The sequence below is a fragment of the Echinops telfairi genome, unplaced genomic scaffold (assembly GCF_000313985.2).
Source record: "Echinops telfairi isolate 266 unplaced genomic scaffold, ASM31398v2 ScPeMD7_1;HRSCAF=3_0, whole genome shotgun sequence".
In the NCBI taxonomy this organism is placed as follows: domain Eukaryota; kingdom Metazoa; phylum Chordata; class Mammalia; order Afrosoricida; family Tenrecidae; genus Echinops; species Echinops telfairi.
In genome coordinates, this window is record NW_022103896.1 from 41,199,048 (window position 1) to 41,219,744 (window position 20,697).

The 20,697-nt window shown below is 41.7% G+C and overlaps 1 protein-coding gene across 4 annotated transcripts in view; it reads right to left on the reverse strand.

Annotated features, from left to right (window-relative positions):
- Positions 1-206: 206 nt before the first annotated feature.
- Positions 207-20,697, reverse strand: part of MTDH (metadherin) — a 65,237-nt gene continuing 44,746 nt past the window's right edge. For all 4 annotated transcript variants that reach the window (XM_030887639.2, XM_030887734.2, XM_004697464.3 and 1 more), the window contains 4 exons: positions 12,676-12,783; positions 4,511-4,651; positions 2,617-2,770; positions 207-1,952 (listed from right to left, as the gene is read on the reverse strand). In XM_030887639.2, the coding sequence (XP_030743499.1) occupies positions 1,882-1,952; positions 2,617-2,770; positions 4,511-4,651; positions 12,676-12,783 (474 nt within the window). In that variant the 3' untranslated portion in view covers positions 207-1,881. The remainder of the gene's footprint in view (positions 1,953-2,616; positions 2,771-4,510; positions 4,652-12,675; positions 12,784-20,697) is intronic.

Genomic DNA, 20,697 nt, shown 5'->3' on the forward strand with positions numbered 1-20,697 from the left:
ACCTTTTGGCACATTCCAAAATTATACAAACTCCTTATCACATTCTTCTTTGCGACACACGTTTACAAAGTGCTGGCAACTTCGATATCCTTGGAGGAATCGTGTAGGAAACACCTGTACCAAGTTCATTAAGTCACTTGAGAAATCCCTTCCTGGCACGTTGGCTGTCATTTCCCCCCATACTGAAGCAAATAAAAACAATACTATCCATTTGCTGAATTTATTTAAACAAATCAACTTAGAAGTATCACTGAATTAAACAAAACTCCTGACATGTAAACACACTGCCATGTTCCTGAAACAGATGTTAACACCTGTAGAAAAGTTAATAACTACTTGTTAAGAACGCTGTCCAGTAGTAAGGCCAGTCTTCAGCAAAATTCAAACCATGTTGTTTCCTTGAGCTTTCCTAGTCTGACAATCCAATACCATCAAACCACAATCAAATACAATGAAGACAACATGGACGGATATATCAGTACCATTGGTTACAGCTGTGGAAACAGGTTCATTCTTGGCGCCACATAAAAACAGTTAAGCCAATCACATCAAATAAATCATGGCTTGTTTTTTGTTTTTGATCACAATTCACTATGTGATGTTAATTATGGTCCTTGTCAAACACGTTTGGTAAAGGCTATGTACAGTGTACATGGCTGAACATGCACTACTTATAGTTACAAAGATACCTGCCAGTTTATTACGATAGAATTACACAGTGCCTGAAAACGGTGAAACATCTCACACATCATTGTAACACAGTTTCAAGCAGGAAATGTTCCTTATTTGACCATGATCGCAGTATTACATGAAAATTCTTATAAAAACACGAATCCCCTTCAGGTAACTGATGCATATTCTACACACTACAGGTTAAGGCAGTAAAAAAATGTATTCCTGATAACTGGAGGTCTTGACAATGTCAATTAAAGCTGTCTGATGCTCATTCCTCATTCTCCACCAAAGCCGCAAGTCTGGTCTGTCCAACTAGTGTGCACATGATTTTATTCTCAAAGTCAAAAAAGCATTAGTAACTAACAAGAGTTGACAGTGGGAAAAAAGTAATTGCCAGGGAAAGAACGTATCTAGGTTGGATTTTATCCAACAGGGTTCAAATCATAAAACAAGAGTATTAATTGTGAGTCTGAATCTTAAAAGGTATAAAACAAATACGTACAGTTGACTTTTCTTAATTTAAAATATACTGTACTTGGAACAATTCAAGTAATGTAAAGACTATCAAAAATAACTTCAAAAGCCACACAAGTGTCAACTGCATTTTTCATGTTTTAATCAAGAACTTTGTAAAAACCGCAAATTAAGCCGGCCAGCTCAGTTCAGCTAATGCTAAGTGACTCTTTATTTGCACTTGTGAGTCCTTTAACACAAACTGCTGCCAACACGTACGCAAAGATATGGCCGATTATGCGTTTGATCAAAAGCACTTTGATTTAAGCATAAAACAGATTCAAATGGTACAAGGTCCGTGCATAAGATCCAAGAAATACCTACTACGTTGCAGGCACCCCTCTCTCTAATCAGAATCCTTTTTCTCCCAGCTGCAGAGGAGACAGGGCACAATCTGCTGTAGACAGGGCGCTGCTGTAAAGCCAGGACACGAGTCTTAAATTAGGATCCCTCTCCTTAAATTGAAAAGACTTTCCCAAGCGTCGTCCAGCAACTGTCGTAGGTTCTGCTGACCGTTTAGTTTATAAATTAACTTTCCTTTGATTCCATTTTTACGGTGGCTGTGTTCAGTTTTGTTTTAAAAATTGGTTGAAATTTATATAAAACTCTGTACATGTTCACAAATTATTGCATAAACAGCATAATCTTCAAGACAGTGTTTGCAAACACATGTCCAATTCAGGAAAAAAATATTCACGTTTCCCGTCTGGCTTTTTTCTTCTTTTTTATTTGCTTGGGAGATTCCCAGCTAGTTTCAGACTTGGCTAAAAAGAAAACAGAAAAAAAGGATGATAGTAAGTATTGCTACCAGCCACTAACAATGACAAAAAGGTGCTTTAAAATCCACTAGGAATGCAAATGTCAAACTGTATGTTCAAGTTATAATGCCCTCCTCTACATCGTTGCCCTGCTCCTTGAGTTATTTCAGCTCTTTGATGGCTGAATCTCCCTGACTCCACAGATCCTAGTTTTTGCAAAGAGAAAAAGCTGACTCATTAATGTTTCCAAAACCCAGATTCACTGCTGCCGAGTTCATTTCAACTCAGTGGCTCCAAAGGGCAGAGTGGACCAGCGGCTCTCCACCTTCCCACGCGCGACCCTCGACAGCTCCTCATGCTGGGCTGAACCCCCAACCATAAAATTACTTTCGTTGATACTTCTTAACTATAATTTTGCTATTGTTATGAATTGGGCGACCCCGGTAAAAGGGTAGTTCGGTCATGACCCACAGGTTGAGAACCGCTGCTGTAAATCCTTACAGGAGCTGACAGCCTTGCCTTGTCATGACTTGTGGGGATTCGAACTTGGAATGACTGGTGGGGATTCGAACTTGGAGTGACTGGTGGGGATTCGAACTTCTGACTCGGCTAACAGCTCGATGTCTAGCCCTCTCCGCTCGCCATCAGCATCCTACGGAGGCACACTCACTCTGTGACGGAGGCACACTGTTCTGCTTCGCGTTCGACTTGGACTTCTCTGTCTCTTGTGGCATCGGTGGCACTTGGGAGGAGCTCTTGTCATCACTTTTTGATGAATTTACAGATGGCTCGGTAGAAACAGCAGGTGGAAGAGTCTTGATAGGCTATTTCGGAATAAAATGATCTTAGATTGCTTTTTTGGTAAAAACATTCAAAATAAAAGTATTTTAGTCTTATCAAGAGGCTTTTAAGTAGGAAATACTCAAGTGGGTTCTAAATAATTTAACATCAGAAGCACTAGCAAGTCATGCCTGCCCTCTAGTGACACGACTAAGCAAACCTTTACCTACAACACTCATGAGTACAGGTCGAAAGAAAAGGGAGCACAAGTACAAAATTACAAACGCCTACGGAATCACAAGCTAGGGTGAATAATTCTTTCAATTTCATTAACGCTCACATTTTTCTTACTCACTATAATTAGCAGGATTTTGTATTTGCTAGTGAGTCCATGCTGTCAAGAACCATCAACTTGATTCCAACTTGTCAGTGACTACACATGCAAGGCTAACACTGTCCTAGAGAATTTCTAGGTTGTAATCTTTAGGGAACAAATTGCCAACAGCAGAGTATTTAACTGTTGCATCACCAGGGATCCTTAGCTTGGTAATTAGTATGCTTGGCTTAGTAGAAGACCTTTGCCTCCCTACTCTCAACTTCCCAAACCTGTCTCATGTGGAAGACCGGATGGATAATGAAGAAACTGTCTGAAAAGAGAAGAAATGGCTTCAGATTACGACAAGAAAAGAGATGGTCCCAAAGAAGCTGATTGTGGCCTCTAGTCTTACTGACTAAGCCAAGGAAACCTCAGGTCCAAACCGTCAGAGCTTTCCTCAGCCTAGTAGGGGAATGAGAATGCTCAGGGTCCGCTCGAGCCTTCCTTGGCCAGCCTGGAGCAGGCGGAGGGACACGAACTGAGCCGCTTCACTGAGGCATTACTGCCACCAGGAGCAGTGAATACATAAACCATGTGCAATTCAAGTATAATTTACCCAATAAGAAATCAAGACATTGAAAAGCCATAGTCTTTGTCATTAGCCTATATCTTTTATAGAATGGTCCGGATACTTTAGTCTGTTCCATAGAAAACACATTAATTTGCGAACCTGATAGGAGGGTTGAACTATAGTTATATAATGTGTGTGCTTGGGCGGGGGGGAGGGGGGGGAGATGCAACCCATCCCATGTCTCCAGGTCATCTACCCCTTGTGTGCCTACAGATTTAACAGCAAGAAACAGTGGCTTTCCCTGCTCTTACCAGTTTGGCTCTAACTGCTTTGGTGAGAAGACGCTGAACCTATCTTGTAAGTCCTTCTACCTAACAATATGCATGTCCCAATAGTGGACTTGCTCCTGTTTCTATATGTAGTCCCACCTGTTACAGTGATGTGTTGCTCTGTTAACAATGATGCCCCCCCCAACCCCCCGCTTCAATCATGCTTTTTGAGACAGTTCACACACACCCTGCCCCCCTCAATACTCCACTTTAGAGTCCCAATTATGAGCCCTTGGGTCATTTCAACTTTGTGCCAATGGTCTCCCTCACCAGATGATAAGTGCTTGTGTCTTTGTGTTGTATTTGCCTCTCTTAAGACTTAATAAATGTTCTCTTTAAACTATAAAAAGAAAAAGAAAAACCAGTGGCTTTAATTTTGTCAGTGAGAGAGTTATGATGCTGGGCAACTGACCAACTTCTCAGGCCTTGATTTAATGTCTAATACGTTCTACCTTTCTCTTGGGGTGTTCATTTAAAATGCTTAGTACAGTGCATTACTTAACAAATATTGTTACAATTCTCAAATTGTCATATCGCTTAATAAATGAAAAATGAAAAATAAAATTACCTGGCTATTTTTGACGTGTACTTCAGCTGATTCACTAGTGCTTATGGTCTTCAAAGAAAATGCTTTCTCTGGTTTGGGTCGGACTTTAGAGGTATTCACTGGATGCTCTTCTTTAATCTCTTTTTCCAAGTCTTCTGTGTCCTACAGAGAATAGTAGTTTATTAGAGTATAGAAATCACTAATTTTTTAATTAATTACACTTAATTTGGGATAAGGTAGTTAGTTAGGTCTAGAAGATAGCCCAGGAAAATAATTTTATTTTGGAAACTGCCCAAAGAGCTAAATAGAGGATATAAAAATAATTGCTTGAAGATTTATAGGACACATGGTCATTGGTACATACATTCATCGCCCCTGCTTCCCTGAGGGAGTTCAAGGACAACATTCTCCACTTTCAGTGGACGCTCTTCTAACACACTCGACAAATTGAGTAATTAGTGCATTTTTCTTTTTAAAGTACACAGGGAACTCGTGGATACTTAAACTAATAAGCATGTTTTGCTTCACAGATGAATTGGTTTACAGACTAGGGAAAGGATGCACATAGCTAGCTAGACTGTGGCATGGCCACACTGAGGGCGCTTGCCCTGTCAGCCTAGCTAGATAATCTCAAAGACTAATCACGTAGTTTCCCCAAGTTTCCGTTTTCTCAACTGTAAATTAAGCCGTGCCCAGATGGTTTTCAGGGCTCCACCCGTTTGATGTTCTTAGAAATGTTTAAAACGTTAATTTAACATAATCACTCTGAAACATGCTACAGCTCAGCGCCCCACTCCTGACACCACAGCCAGATGGTCCCAGTCACCATGCAGACTGAATGAATGAGACAGCAGTAGAAGGCTGTGGACAGAACGGGAGAAAAAACGTGGCACAAAACTTAACGAGACCAGGTTTTAAGGCGTGACAGTCTGGCAGAACCCCTGAAATTCTGGTTAGAACTTAACCCCTCCCTTGACTTGGCTCAACTTTTAGGCTACTAGCAGACAGACCTACACTACGGGTGATCTCCAGCTAAACGACCAGGATCTTAGGAGATCAAAAGGGCATTTGCTGGAGGACAAAGATCAGAAGGAAGGAAGGGATGGAGAAGAGGAGGAACAGAAAGGAGAAACGCTGGGGGGAAATGGGAAGAGAGCTCTCTGTCACATTGTGCAGAATGCAGTCAGTGCCACGAACCAAAGTGTATAGATTGCTGAATGAAAATCCAGGGGGCTCTAGAAACTTTCACCCAAGTCACAATAAAAAGTTTCAATAAATAAATCCCCAAACTTATGGGGCATTTCCACTGTGTCACCTAGAGTCACCATGTGGGGGTGGGGGTGGAATGAAGGCAGCATAGTACATCCTTATATATGTGAAATAAGCATCAACGAGAGTGTGAGCACAGTAAACAAGGAGCACCACTGTAAGTGAATTGTTCTCTAGCAAACACACACACATATAATGGTTGTTGCTATCTTAAAGAAGTGGTTAATAAAGATCTTTTCCGTTCCCAATTCTGGTGAAACTTCTTAAGGATGGTAGAGGGTTTAGATTATAATTTACTTTTTCTTTTATTTTTATTGGCCCTTAATTCACACATCATACAATTCAATAGTTCAATCATATTGAGTTGTACAATTAAAATCAATTTTAGAACACTTTATTTTTTTCCTTACGGTTAAATCACTTTAAAAAAAAATCATTGGGGCTCATACAACTCTTATCACAATCCATACATACACCAATTGTGTAAAAGCACACTTATGCATTCGTTGCCCTCATCATTCTCAAAACACTCGCTTTCTGCTTAGGCTCCTGGCATCAGCTCCTCATTTTTCCCCCTCCCTCCCCGCTCCCTCCTCCCCTCATGAATCCTTGATCATTTATAAATTATTACCAGTTGTCTACAGGTGGACATTGGGTCCCCATCCCGCACTCCCCCTCATTCGCAATGATATTTTTTATTCTTAGATGCCTGATACCTGGTCCCTTCGACCCCTCGTGATCCCACAGGCTGGTGTGCTTCTTCCATGTGGGCTTTGTTCCTTCTGGGCTCGATGGACGCTTGTTTACCTTCAAGCCTTTAAGACCCCAGATGCTTTATTTCTTGATAGCTGGGCACCATCAGCCTTCTTCACCACACTTACTTATGCACACATTTGTCTTCAGTGTTTATATGGGGAAGGTGAGCACGCAATGATGGTTTTTGTTCTTTGGGGTCTGCTACCCGATCCCTTCAACACCTCGTGATCACACAGGCTAAATCACTTTTAAAATGAGTTGTGGCTCTGGAGGGTCTTGGGAGAAGCACTGGCGCCAAGGACGGGGGAACAACTAAGAAATTGAAACCAACATCTAGCAGGTTACAGAGATCCTGTGGGTATTAGAGCAACACCAATCTAGCTGAGAGGAAGTACTAAGAGGTGGGAGAAGGGGGAACGTGATGGTGGGGCTGGAGGAGGCAAAAGGAAACAAAGGAAGCAAAGCTATAGATAGAGGTATTAACAGAGGTGTGTACTTCTGTAAATACATTAATCCATAAAAATAGAGGTATTGGCCAATGTCATATGTTTTTAAGATTGCAGACAGGCCTCAGCTCATACCCTCCCCTCAATACAAGAACACTTTGTTCTAACAGACTGGCATTTTGTGATGCTCAAGCCCCACCCCGATTGCTGAAGACAAAATGGGTCCATAAGCAGATGTGGTGAAGACAGCGGACTGTGCCCGGCTATTTAGATATAGCATCTGGGGTCTTAAAGGCTTGAACTTAAACAAGCGGCCATCCAACAGGGAAACAACAAGCTCACATGGAAGAAGCACACTAGCCAGTGCAAGCATGAGGTGTCATCATGACAGGACAATGGGCATCAGAAGACTCATAACAAACAACAAACAGATATGACAAAATACCAATTTATAAACTATCAAGGGCTCATGAGGGAGAGGGGAGTGGGGAGGGAGGGGAAAAATGAGGACCTAATGTGGGGGTTTAAGTGGAGAGAAAATGTTTTGAGAATGATGTACAAATGCGCTTTACACAACTGATGTGTGTATGGATTGCGATAACAGTTGTATGAGCCCCTAATAAAATGTTTTAAAAAAAAAAGTACAATTCTTGGAAAACAAACAAACAAACAAACAAATGAAAAACGCATTGGTGAGAATAATGGTGCATGGAGCAGACTCAAAGCCCATCTGTGGACAATGGAAATCCACCCACAGAGGGGTTGCAGGGAGATGAGTCAATCAGGGTGCAGTAGAGCATAGATGGATCACACAATATACCTCTTATCCCTTGAGGCCTCCTCACCCCCCACCCCCACTCTCATGACCCCAGTGCTACTTCCCACTCTAGACTGGATGGGAGCAAGTACATAGGTAGAGGCAAGAGATAAAGCTCACAACACATGAACCCAGGAACAGGAATGGGAATAGCGATACTAAAGGGGCATGGGCAAGGGGGTACCAATTGCAATGAAGGGCACATAACCACCCCCACCCCTCATCCGGGGGGAGAACAACAGAAACCAGAGGAGAAGGGAAACAACAGTCGGTATGAGATAGGAAAATAATAACAATCAATAATCTATCAAGGGGCCATGAGGGTTGGGAGGGAGGGTTAAAAAAAAAGAGGAGCTGATCCCAACGGCTCAAAAGAAAGTAAATGTTTAGAAAAGAACGATGGCAATATATGTACAAATATGTCAGATACAACTGATGTACGGATTGTAACAAGAGTTGTAAGAGCTCCCTGTAAAACGATCTGAAATAAATAAAATGTATTATGTATGTCTTAAAAAAAATGAGTTGTGTAATCATCAGTTCTACTGTTCCTTCCTCACTCCTCCTCCCCTTCCCTATCTCTACTCCCCACCCCTATAAACCCCTGCATCAGTTGTATCTTTATGCATCTACTCCTTCTGTGCTCCACAACCTGGTAAACCCAATAAAAAACAGAAACAAAATAAAGTGATAAAGGTAAAATAACAATAATACAAAGACAGAAATACAAATAATAAAAAAAGATTAGTGAATATTTGAAAGGCCAGCAAAGAACATTTTGCCATGGAACTATCAAGAAATACTTGCACCTAGAATTTCAAGTTGGCTCAAGTCGGAGGTGTCAAGTTTGATCCAGGGTGTAATCACGATTACAACGATCCCTATCTGATAGGGATCTGCCAGTGGCTTAACTTGAACAGACACTCTGCAGATGGGTTTTGGGCCCTCACTGTCTTTCATAGCCTTCTACAAATTGGATGTTTTGCAATTTAGGCCCTGATACTTTTCCCTTTGTCATGTTTGAATTTTGTTACTGTCGTCTTTGGATCACACAAACTGGTGTGCTTCTTCCATGTGGACTTAGTTGATTCCTCACTTAGATGGCTGCTTGTTCGAATACAATCCTTTAAGACCCAGACACTATTCTGATTGATGGCCAGGCACCATCTGCTTCTTCACCACACTTTGCTGTAGCACCCTTATCTTCAGTGATCTTTTCATGAAGGTGAGTATCGAGCAAGGCCATGTTATCACAATGAACTGTTCTTGGATTGGGGCTAGAGTTCAGTGGGGGCACAGAATCCATCTGCTTGTCCCTGGGATATGAATGACTCAGGTTTACTTTGGTGGTTATATTACGACAAATTCAAACCAAGTAAGACCAACTACCCTAACAAAAGCAACAAACCAACTAGCAGACAACAAGACAAACAAACAAAAACAAGCAAACTAAAGGCAGGAAAACAAAAACCCATAGAGGCAGAAAAGTAAAACATTGTCAATCACCCTCCTGGGGTATAAGGTGATTGTACTTGTAACATCATCATTTTTGCCCAATGACACAGCACTCTGGACACTGATGTTCTGAGGAGTCTATGCAAGTACGTACAGCTTCAGCGTGAGCCGCAACCCAGGAGTTGTTGTTCATCTCCCTAAGCACGGGGAATGGTGCCAGGGGGAAACTTCCTGGATCAGTTCTTTCAAGTTCAAATCCCTGTCCAACAGATCAAAACCTGTCATGTCTAGGTCCTTTTCCACTGGACGCCCACCAAGTCTAATGACTGCTACTTCAACTCTGCTTCCTCTCCCATCCAAGTAAATTATAATTTAAATCTGTGTTGTGAATATAAGTGGGGCAAGTGCTTCCAGGCACGTAAGGGTGCAATCTACAGAAGACTACATGTTCACTCTAAAGAACTCCACCAGACTCGTACCAGCTAAAGTGTTTCAATGGAAAACAACAAAAACCAAACACAGAGAAATTCTATCACTTACGGATATGCACGCTGCACAGAATTTAATGGATATAGCATTGAATTCTTTTAAAATAAATCATTTTATTGGGGGCTTTCCCAGCTCGCATCACAATCCATCCATCTATCGTGTCAAGCACATCTGTACATATGTTTCCATCATCATTTTCAAAACAGTTTCTTTCTATTTGAGCCTCTGGTATGAGCTCACCCCCCCCCCCCCCAATGAACCCTTGATAAGTTATAAATTATTATTATTTTTTCATGTCTTACAACGACTGCTGTCTCCTTCCTTCACCCACTTTTCGCATTTATTCTTAAAGCAAGCTATGGTGGGACTTTTCTCTTTCACCTTGGGCAAGGTAACAAAACAAACAAACCCCAGTACAAGGGGAGAACTGCACTCTGAAGACAAGTTTGACTTCAAAATCTGTGTCGTGGTTTACTCTATCAGCATTTAAATACAGACATACTTTTACTTATTTATTTAATCATTTTATTGGGGCCCCACACAGCTCTTACAGCAATCCATACATATGTCCAATGTGTCAAGCACATTTGTTGCCATCATCGCCTTCAAAAAACATTCTCCCTCCACCTGAGCCACTGGCGTCAGCTCATTTTCTTAGGCAGCCCCTCCAACCCTTGATAATTCACAAATTATTATTTTTTACATCCCACACTGACTGATGATGTCTCCCTTCACCCACTTTCCTGCTGTCCGCCCCCCTGGGAAGGGGCTATATGTAGATCACTTTGATTGGTTCCCCATCCCTCCCCTCTCCTTCCCCCTATTGTCCTGGAGTTCATGATTCCATCTCTTATCTGTACATGCTCTGGTCTAGCCCAATTTGTAAGGTAGAAATGGCGTCAGAATGGTGGGAAGATATATATTTAAAGGATTATCTGAAAGGAGTCGTGGTGGCATATTGTGTTACTCCTGGGGTTATTAAGTACAAGGTCAGCTGTTCGAAACCACTAGTGGGCCCAAAGGAGAAAGATAAGTCTTTCTACTCTCATAAAGATGGCTGAGGAAACCCAAGGGGGCCTACAGGGTCACTTTACTGAGACTTGGAATTGACCAGAAGGCTGTGAGGCCTTTGCCTGAATAATTACCAAAGGGATGGTCACATAGCTCTGCCTCTAAATGGAAAACATTAGAAATACATCTACTGCACGTAACATCTTTGATGGTGTCAAGGAATACTGGTGGAAGTTATACCTTTGTAAAGGGCACTGTCTTTGTATTTTTGCCCTGAATTAACTCCCATCCCAATAACCACAACCACCACCACCCCTTCCTCCCACACCCAAACATCTCATCTCAGGAAGCAGAGAAGGCCAGAAAGAAAGCTAACCGGGCACATTTTGTTTAAGCTCACACCCAGGAGTGCTGTAAATTACCGTACTCTTTACCCAGTCAGATTCACAAGGGTCTCCAAGACACATTTTTAGGAGTTACTGTCAAAGAGCAGTGAGAAGCCTGGCATCCGTAGGGGAAGACCCAGCTTTAGGTAGCTCTCTGCCCCCTTGGGTGGGACACTGGGGGAATGTCTGAATAAAATTGCCGACGCTTACAAAATCAAACCACCTCTTAAACAAAAGTCGTTGAATCCATACCCAGAAGAGGAGTACTAGTGAAGGCTATCGTTATAGCCTTCTTTGAATAACCTTTCTCATCAGCTAGCTTTAGATAACAAGAAAGGTATACTTATTACATGTTTTTGTTTATCACATCTGTGATCATCTTGGCCATTTTTATTAACCTGTACACGCAATCACAAGGCGCTCTGGTGGTTTCCTGGGTTGCAGGCTGAGGTGCGAACTGCAAGGCCAGTAGCTTGAAACCACTGGCCACTCCACAGAAGGTGAGGCTTTCTGTGCCCTCTAAGACTTCCAGCTTCAGAAATTCTCCGAGGAGTTCTTGCTGTCTTTAGGATGCTCTAAATTGGAATGGACTTGATGATAGTGAGTTTTTTTAGCTTGGGTCCATTCATTATTAATTCCAACAATGATGAGTTAGATAGATATTTATTTCTTTTCCAAAACAGAGCACTAAGTAGGAAAAATCATTACGTGGGGTTACCCTCTGTAAATGTTAGCTCTGCCTATCTCCAATACTTAAATGAATGAAAACAATTTGCAAGTGGCTTCAGTAAGGCATAAAAACCCTCCTAAGTTTAGGAACGGAGCCAGTGCTTTCAGAAATATAGATCTGTGCACATTCCCAGGAACTTACTATGTTTCACTGAACTGAAAAGAACTTGGATTGTATGTTTACTATAAGCTGACCCCCCACCCACCAGAGGGGAGATCAAAGGCAAGGAGAATGAGGAGGGATGCAAACAGAACACGTCTGCTAATGAGAAACAAAGTAATCAGGAAAAACACAGTGGAATCAGAAGCCAGCAAAATCAGAGGCAGTGAAAAACTCTGCATACTTTGTGTCTGGGTTGCAAATGGCATAAAACGGTGCCATTCAGTTACAGGGAAATGTGTGTGCCCTACTAGACAATCAGAAATGCACTTGATTAATTTGTACTCAAAACTCAAAACTCACTGCCACCGAGTCAACAGACTCAGAGTGACTTCGTACCACCCCCCTGTGGGTTTCTGAGACTGGAACTGTTCACAAGAGTAGAACGCTGGCCTTTCTTCTGAGAAGCAGTTGGTGGTTTCAAACTGTTGACCATGAAGATCACTTATCTTTTAAAACACTTGAGAATTTAAAAGTTTGATTTCTCACACATTTCTTTCTACACATTAGAGTCTGCATAAGAGGGTCTTCATAAAGTTCATGAAGATATTACATCACCTTTAATTCCACTTTCCACAAACTTTGGGACGCCCCTCTCATACTGTCACTACAGCTTGCAGCAGTCAATTCGGAATGAATGTGTGCAGTTTTGCTATTTTCACTTTTACCTGTGCAAAAGAGTTATCTTCACCTTGCTTCTTCTTTTTCTTCTTCTTCTTCTTCGATTTCCCAGCTTGAAGAGCTCCCTCTCCCTTTTCTTTATCTTCATCCGAAACCTGTGTGACAAGTAGAAAGTAGGCAAGTGAACTGATTGTTTTGGTGAAGTTGATTCTACCCATTAGGTTCAGTCCTTGTCCTCTAGATTCCATGTAAGAATTAAGATGAAAGGGGGTAGCATTTGCCCAAGGACAGAATTTGGGAAATTTAGGAGAGGGGAGAAGGAAATGGAAGCGGGCGGTAAGCGGGGCTGCACTGCAATAAATGAGAAAAGCAACAGGAGTGTGAACTGTTGAATAAAAAACCTCACCAAATCATAAAGAAATACTGAAACTGATCTGGTATTATTTAAAGACTAAAATACTTTCCTACTGACTACAACAGACCACTTTCCCCACATCTTTTATTTTTCACTAGACACTCACTGCCAGAGTAAATTCTGACTCATAGTGACCCTGTAGGACAGAACAGAACAGCCCTGTGGGTTACTGAGACTAACTCACTATGGGAGTAGTCAGCCTCATCTTTCGGCGAGAAGTGGAAGTGGCTGGTGGTTTTGAACTGCAGACCTTGAGACTGGCTGCCCACTGTATTGCCCACCCTCGATGCTCAGGCTATTTTTCACAAGATCAATTAAAGAGCTGTGCAAATCCTGATGTTTGGAAATGCAGTTGGAGAGCAGTGATACCAGGAGGGTAAGGGGAAGGTGGGGGGAGAAAAGGGGAACCTATCACAATGATCGACACAGAACCCCCTCCCAGGGGGATGAACAACAGAAAAGTGGGTGAAGGGAGACATCAGTCAGTGTAGGACATGAAAAAATAATAATAATTTGTAAATTATCAAGGGTTCATGAGGGAGGATGGGGGAGGGACGGAAAATGAGAAGCTGATACCAAGGGTTCAAGTAGAAATAAAATGTTTTGAAAATGATGACAGTAACAACAAATGTATGAATGTGCTTGACACAATGGACGGTAAGTAAAAATGTATTGGTACATAATCAGAGGTCTTTATTAAACAAAAGTATCAAAATATAATGTGATTCCCCACATACCCTCCAACTAAGCCTATACACTTCTGAAGGGGGTTCCATCTCAGACCCTGCCCTACCTCAAAGAACGCTGTGCTCTTCAACGCACATGCCAAAATGGCAGTTTTGGCATCCCTGGGGGCTCAGATCCTGTTCCTTTTAAATGTTGAGTTTCGGAAACAAAAAGGAAATCTGAACAAGATCAAGGCTGGAGGGTGTGTGGTAAGGTTTCCCAACAGGTATACTGACATGGTGGGGAAACAACTTTCTGGCTCTCCCCCCACAAATATAGTTTACCATTTTCTTAAAATGGCATCATAGTATGCCCCCATTCATCCCGTGTCCTTCAAGAAAAGCTATGAAGATCATAATTTTGAAATCTGAAACATAATGCCAATAAGGCACTCTGCCTTGAAGGTAACTGGCCCAGCAGAGTCCCTCACGTGTCACTGTTTTGATTGGATCCCCTTTTCCCTTTTTGAAGGTACCCCAGTGAGACTAAGACAAGTTTGTTGCAGAAGGAATTTGCCTGCAGCCACTCCCTGATCAAAGATATGTTTGCACACATGTCATTTGAAACAAAGCCATGCACATGCAATCTGGGGCCACAGCAGGCATACTTTCTGATAACCTTCACTTTTGCAACCGTACAGCCAACAAAGGACTAGTGTTTAAAATATATAAAAACACTCACGATTCAACAATTAAATAGAAAATATGCAAAAGACACATTTTACCAGAGAATATACAGCAGCCCAAACCAAAACTACCTCCCTCGAAAAACAAACAGAATATGCATGATCACCAGGCTGCTATCGGAATGCTAAATGAAAACCAACGACATCAGCAGACCGCATGTGAGAGGGAAGATATACACAGCCTCCGGATTGCTAGGGGTACTGCCACTCAGGAAAAGATAGTTTCTCAGAAAAAGAAATCTGTAATTACAATACCCAAAACTCCAAACCAAGCTCACGACCAATGAATCGATTCCAACTTAGTAACCCTACAGACAGAGGAGCACTGCTCTTCTGATTCCCAATGGTTAGGAGTAAACACACCAAACCCATCTATCTCCTTCCTGGGGGGTAACAGGTGGATCCAAACAGCTGACTTTGTGGTTAGCAGCTCCTTGGGGAGCCCACGATCCCAGAGTAATTTAGACTTGGGTTCACACTAGCCAAATTCAGATGTCTTTCAACTGGCACATCATTAAACTGAGTGCAACCCCAATCATGGAGTACCATCCTGGAGGACAAAGGGAGGGCCCAGCTCTACACACAACCACCTCGATGAACAGAGGACTCTGCAGATGAAATAAGCCAACCCCCAAGAGCTACACACTTCATGATTCCATTCATTGAGCTTTGTGAAATTATAAAATCAGACAAATGGAGAATAGATCACTGGTTGAAGAAAGTGTGGCTTTAAAAGGGCAATTTGGGGGATACTTGTGGGGCTAGAGATGTCCTGTAGCATGCCTGCACCCACGTCAGCATCCAGCTTGTGATAACTGTGTGATAGCTTTCAAGATGTTACCACTGGGGGAAACTACTGGGTACAGAGAATCAGGATGTACTATTTCTGACAACTGCATATGAAACTACGATTACCTAAGACATTAAAATTTTGTAAAAATTTGAAAAATGTCTTAAAAAACACACCTTAAAAGTAGCAATAATAAATACCTAGTGAGAGCAAATCTTTTGAGAATGATGAGGGCAATCAATGTATAAATGTGCTGTACACAATTGATGTATGTATGGATTGTGATGAGCTGTATGAGCCCCTAATAAAACGATTAAAAACAAAACAAAACAAACAAAATAGCTAGTGAATAAATATTATTAAATCAGTATTCATATGATACCTCTTCACTAACACTGCGTAGCTGAATGCACTATGGATAAAGCTCTTTTGCCTATTTTGTACAGACAACAGACTAGATTACTCGAATGGCCTCTTGGGAGAGATGAGTTGATAATAAAGAATTGCTATTTTTCTGCTCAGTATCACAGTCACTATGATTAGCTTACAGAAAGAGCAAAGGGCAGATAGGCTACCTGGCTTCCAGTTTGACAGGCCTGGCAAGCTACAACTGTCATATGAACAAACACACCCTGTGAAGGGTGCTCAGGTCAGAAGGATGCTCATTAGTCTGCGGCTCAGCCCATTAGAGTTCCTACATGAATGCTGTTCCTTATATGGCAAAACACTGTTTCTGATAATGAGAAGAAATCCAAAACCAATTCTGCAGCATCTTTGAATGAATGTAAAATGTTGCTGCTATGCTAAGCCCTGTTGTCACTGTGCCCCAAGTGTTTTGGAATGCACATATATGAAAGTACGCAAACTACCAAACACCTGCTTGCACACTTAGATTTAATAAGTGCTGGACACGGGCAAATTTTAGCTTTTTTATAAGAAAAGGAATTATTGGTAAACTTAAATTTCTTTATACTCCAGTCCCATTTCCACTATTTCTTGAGACGTTAAGTGACTTAATTGCCTGGCTTATTTTTCTAACTGATCTTTGTTATTCAGCCATTAAAAAACAAACAAACAAACAAACAAACAAACAGCTAGCCATATTGTTATCAATGTAGCTTTAGTTCATTAATTTTTAACTTCTATATAATATGCTTCTGTAAAAACACATGGAGCCTTGGCGGCATAGTGGTTAAGCAATAAGCTGCCATCTACAGGGTCATCAGTTCAAAACCACCAGCTGCCCCACAAGAGAATGATTTGGGTTTCTACTACCATAAACAGCTACAGTCTTGGAAACTCATGGGGGCAGTTCTACCTTGTCCTACAGGGTCACTATGAGTCAGCATAGACTTCATGGTAGTGAATTTGGTACAAAAACATAAACACTTTCTTTTTCCACTCCCCTACTGAAAGACACTTAGATATTGCCCCACCCCCTATAAATGTATACGATGAATGCTAAAGTTGACTCACAACAATAGGGACTGGAACTTACATGTGGGTTTTTAAAAAAAGGTGTGCTGCCAATATCTCCACATGAACAAATTCTGTATTGCAGTAAAACGTGATCAATTATAGCTCTGACATATTTTTGGCCCTGTAAGTGTCCCTCCTGATGCTGGAAGTGCTCCCAAGAAGCAGAGGAAAGTCCTGATGCTATCTGCTGTGGCTGTCCACCATGCCAAGATAAATGCATCCAGATGGACAGCCACTGCAGAAACGAAGCCATGGTGGCAGCTATGTCAGCAAGCACAACGCCCCTGCACTTTCTGAGAAGCACTTTATCTTCTATGAGAATGCAACTTTTAAGTGGGTGCAGCAGATAATACATAACACGAAATATTAGGGGACTTCAAAGCTTTTGTGAAAGATTTCCATTACCTTTAATTTTTTCATGAATGTAAAAAAAATTTTGTATTATGAATTGGGCGAAGGTTTACAGAGCACATCAAGTTTTATTTCAACAATTCATACACGTTTTAATCCCCCCAATGCACCATCTCTTCACTCACTTCCTCCACGTTTTCTCTTGCCATTCTTCCTCTTCCTAACCCTCTGAAATGTGTCCTTGGGTAAATGCTAACTAAACATTTACTCTCGTATGGTTGGTTATTCTAAGGTATGTGTATTGTTACTGCTCTCCTTATAGGCCAATTATTTGACTGAAAACTCAGTCATGGGGTGAGTTTAGTTCCAGATGATGGATGACTAAGAACCAGTCCTGGGTGTCTCACCGGTCTCTAACTGACCAGTAATGCCTAATCTTTATCATGATTTTTGAGTTTTATCATTTTCTCCACTCCACACAAACCTTCTGTGATACTTTTCAGAGCAATTGATAGAGGTAGTGGTGCACCATCTCATTCTTCTAGTCTCATGGCTATAGAGACCGATGTATGTATGCATGGTGGATTATTTCCACGTCTCTTTGTAGACTGTCATTAGGAGCCCTGGTGGTGTAGTGGCTAACTGTTGGGCTTCGATCCATATGGTCGACAGTTTGAAACCACCAGCAGTTCCAAGGTAGAAAGACTGGGCTTTCTACTCTTGTTAATAGTCACAGTCTCTGAAACCCACAGGGAGACTCTATCGGCCAGCATTAACTCAATGGCAATGTTTTTGTTTTTAATTCTCTTCTGTCTTCTTTCCTCCAGATGGGGAGAGACCAATATTTGCACTTTAAATGGGTGCATGCGAACTTGTCGGACCCCAGTCAATACTCACCCAAAGTAGGGTACAGAACGTTGTGCTTGTGTTGTCATGACACTTGGTGTCTTGGTGTCTCCGGGGCGATGGTCCGGAGCCCTCAGGGCCAGACTCATTCTCTCAAGGTGTTCGGTTATGTTTTAAGTTTTCATAAATTTTCCCCCTGTATGCTCCGCCACATTTATGAATATATTTGCAGCCAAGATACACACACCTCTACTGCTTTTAACTCTTGCAAACCTCCCAATGCCTTCCCCTGCCTCCATTTTCTGACAATCTCATTCTTCTTATATATTTACTTCCCCTTTATCCAAGTTAGCACTTGACTAGCCTCTACTAGCCAGTGACTTCCTTCCTTTCCTGGTAATAACCAAAGAAATGTTTTTGCTTTTAGTGTAAAAACATTTTCTCAACTTTTTACAATATTGATCTCATACAATATTTATCCTTTGGTGATTGACTAATTTCATGCAATATCTTCCAGGTTCATCCATGTTATATTGACTCTTTAATGTTGTGGAATATTTAATTGACTACACTATGCCTTGGTGGCAGAGTGGGTTATGCATCGGGCCACTAACTGAAAGGTCAGTTCAAAACCACCAGCTGTTTTGAAGGAGAAAGATGAAGCTCTCTGCTCCCACAAAATTACAGAAATGTAGTTCTACTCTGTCCTAAAGGGTCACTAGGGAGTCCACATGGATTCGATGGCATTGAGTATACCACTGTGTATATGTACCAAAAGTTTTCTTATTCACTATTCTGCTAGACATTTAGCTTCTTCCCATTATTTTGCTATTGTGAATAGTGCCCTTGTATAAGTTAATCAGCTGTTTCTAACATCAGTTAGACTTCAGACCAACAGCAGGTTATAGTAATTCAGTTTTTGAGGAGTTAAAAGTTATATTGGATTTGTGACCAGCTTAGAGCTCTTTTAACCAACATTTATTCATTTATGTTATTCTAACAGTTTAGGGAGGCTAGAAATCTGAATTCAGGGCTCCTGATCTAGGGCAAAAGAAGCCTTGGTGGCATAGTGGTTCCAAGATGGGCTGTTGGTTTCCAAGGTCAGCAGTTCAAAACCAGCAGCTGCTCTGAGGGAGAAAGATGCCGCTTTCTGTTCCCATCAAAAATTACATTCTAGGAAACACACAGGGGTAGGTTACCAACTCTGTCTTATAGGGTGTGGTACTTAGATAATGCTGTAAATTTGAGACTTAAAAGTGAAGGGGGGTGGTGTTTAGCCTGTCAATCTGGTTGCAGCTTGACGACCTCATTTGGAGGCACTAAGGAGATAAATAGCTGGCTGGAGGCAGACACACACTCACTCCTTGTGAGACATTCCTGTGGACAAGACACATGGAGCTATGCTAGAGCTCAGGAGCAGGAGGCCCCTGCCAGCACTGTGATGCCTCTACTACCACTGGATCCACAACACTTCCCACCCACTGGCCTGTGATCTTCCTGCATTCAGCATCATTGCATGTGTTTTGAGCATGAAGAGGATTTTATAGACTGGTATCAGAAATATGGGCTAATATCGGATTTATGGACTTGATCTGGACTGGGCTAGGATGTTTTCTCGATATTCAACGGCTCTTGTATATAAAGCTCTTTCTCATACATATGAGTCTCCCTGGACTTGTTTCTCTAGTCTACCCGGACTAACATGTATAGGGTCACCGCCATCACTCAGAATTGACTCGATGGCAGTGAGTTTGATTTGTAGTTATATGCCATTAAAGGTCAATCCACCCATGTAGACTAAGAATGTCCACTCCCTACTGTCTCTTTTCAGGACCTTACCTTATTTATTTGTTAAATGCTTTCTTTTCATGTATGTTTAACTTTTAACTTTATTTGCAAAGGTTGACAAACAACAAACCCAGACCAGCCAAGTTTTACCAGGACACAGGCCTACCCATTCTTTCTATAGTGTCTATGTGGAAGCTTCAGAAAGCTTGGGGAAAATTCCATTATCTTTCAAGCCCAGTTTCCCACAAACTTTGGAGGCCTCACTCCTACAAATAGCAGTTGGTAAGCTATGTACCTTACTTTATGGCACTTTGAGGGCGTTTGCCAGGCACTGCATAAAAGCCTCCCAAACATAAACCCTCACTGATAAAGCAACCAGGACTGGGCAGTGCTTTGTTCTGTTTGTATATAGGGTCACTGTGAGTCAGAAGAGACTCCACAGCATGGCACCTAACAGTCTCCACAGCATGGTACCTAACAACAACTCCTCAATTGACTACAATATGTCTTCGATTCCAAAATTTCTAACAAGGTTGCTCTTGGTAAAATTACCAGAGAGCAAATCCAATGCTGTTTTTCAGTCCCACACCCTCGGTTGCTTCTGAGATGGTTGAACCCTGTCGCCTTCCTGACATACTCAATGGCTTCTCCACCCTCAAGACTCATCTATGGGGTTTCTTATCACTAAGCATTTGAGAGCTTGCCAGATTTCTATGCTTGTTTTCTCTGACTCTAAAAGATTTTCTTTAAATATTTCACCCAGTCTCAAAAGTTTTAACGACCATATGCCAATGATACAGGTCTTCCCTAAGCTCTAATCTGGTGGCTATTCAAACTTCTCTAAGGCTCAGATTTAACAACCACCCCCACACCGAACAAACCCATAATCTTTCCCACAATTAATTAGCTCCTCCTCTCTTGCTAATCTGTTCGGCTATAAATTCCCTGCATCCAAAAAGGTAAATCATGAACCATATGCACCAGAGAAT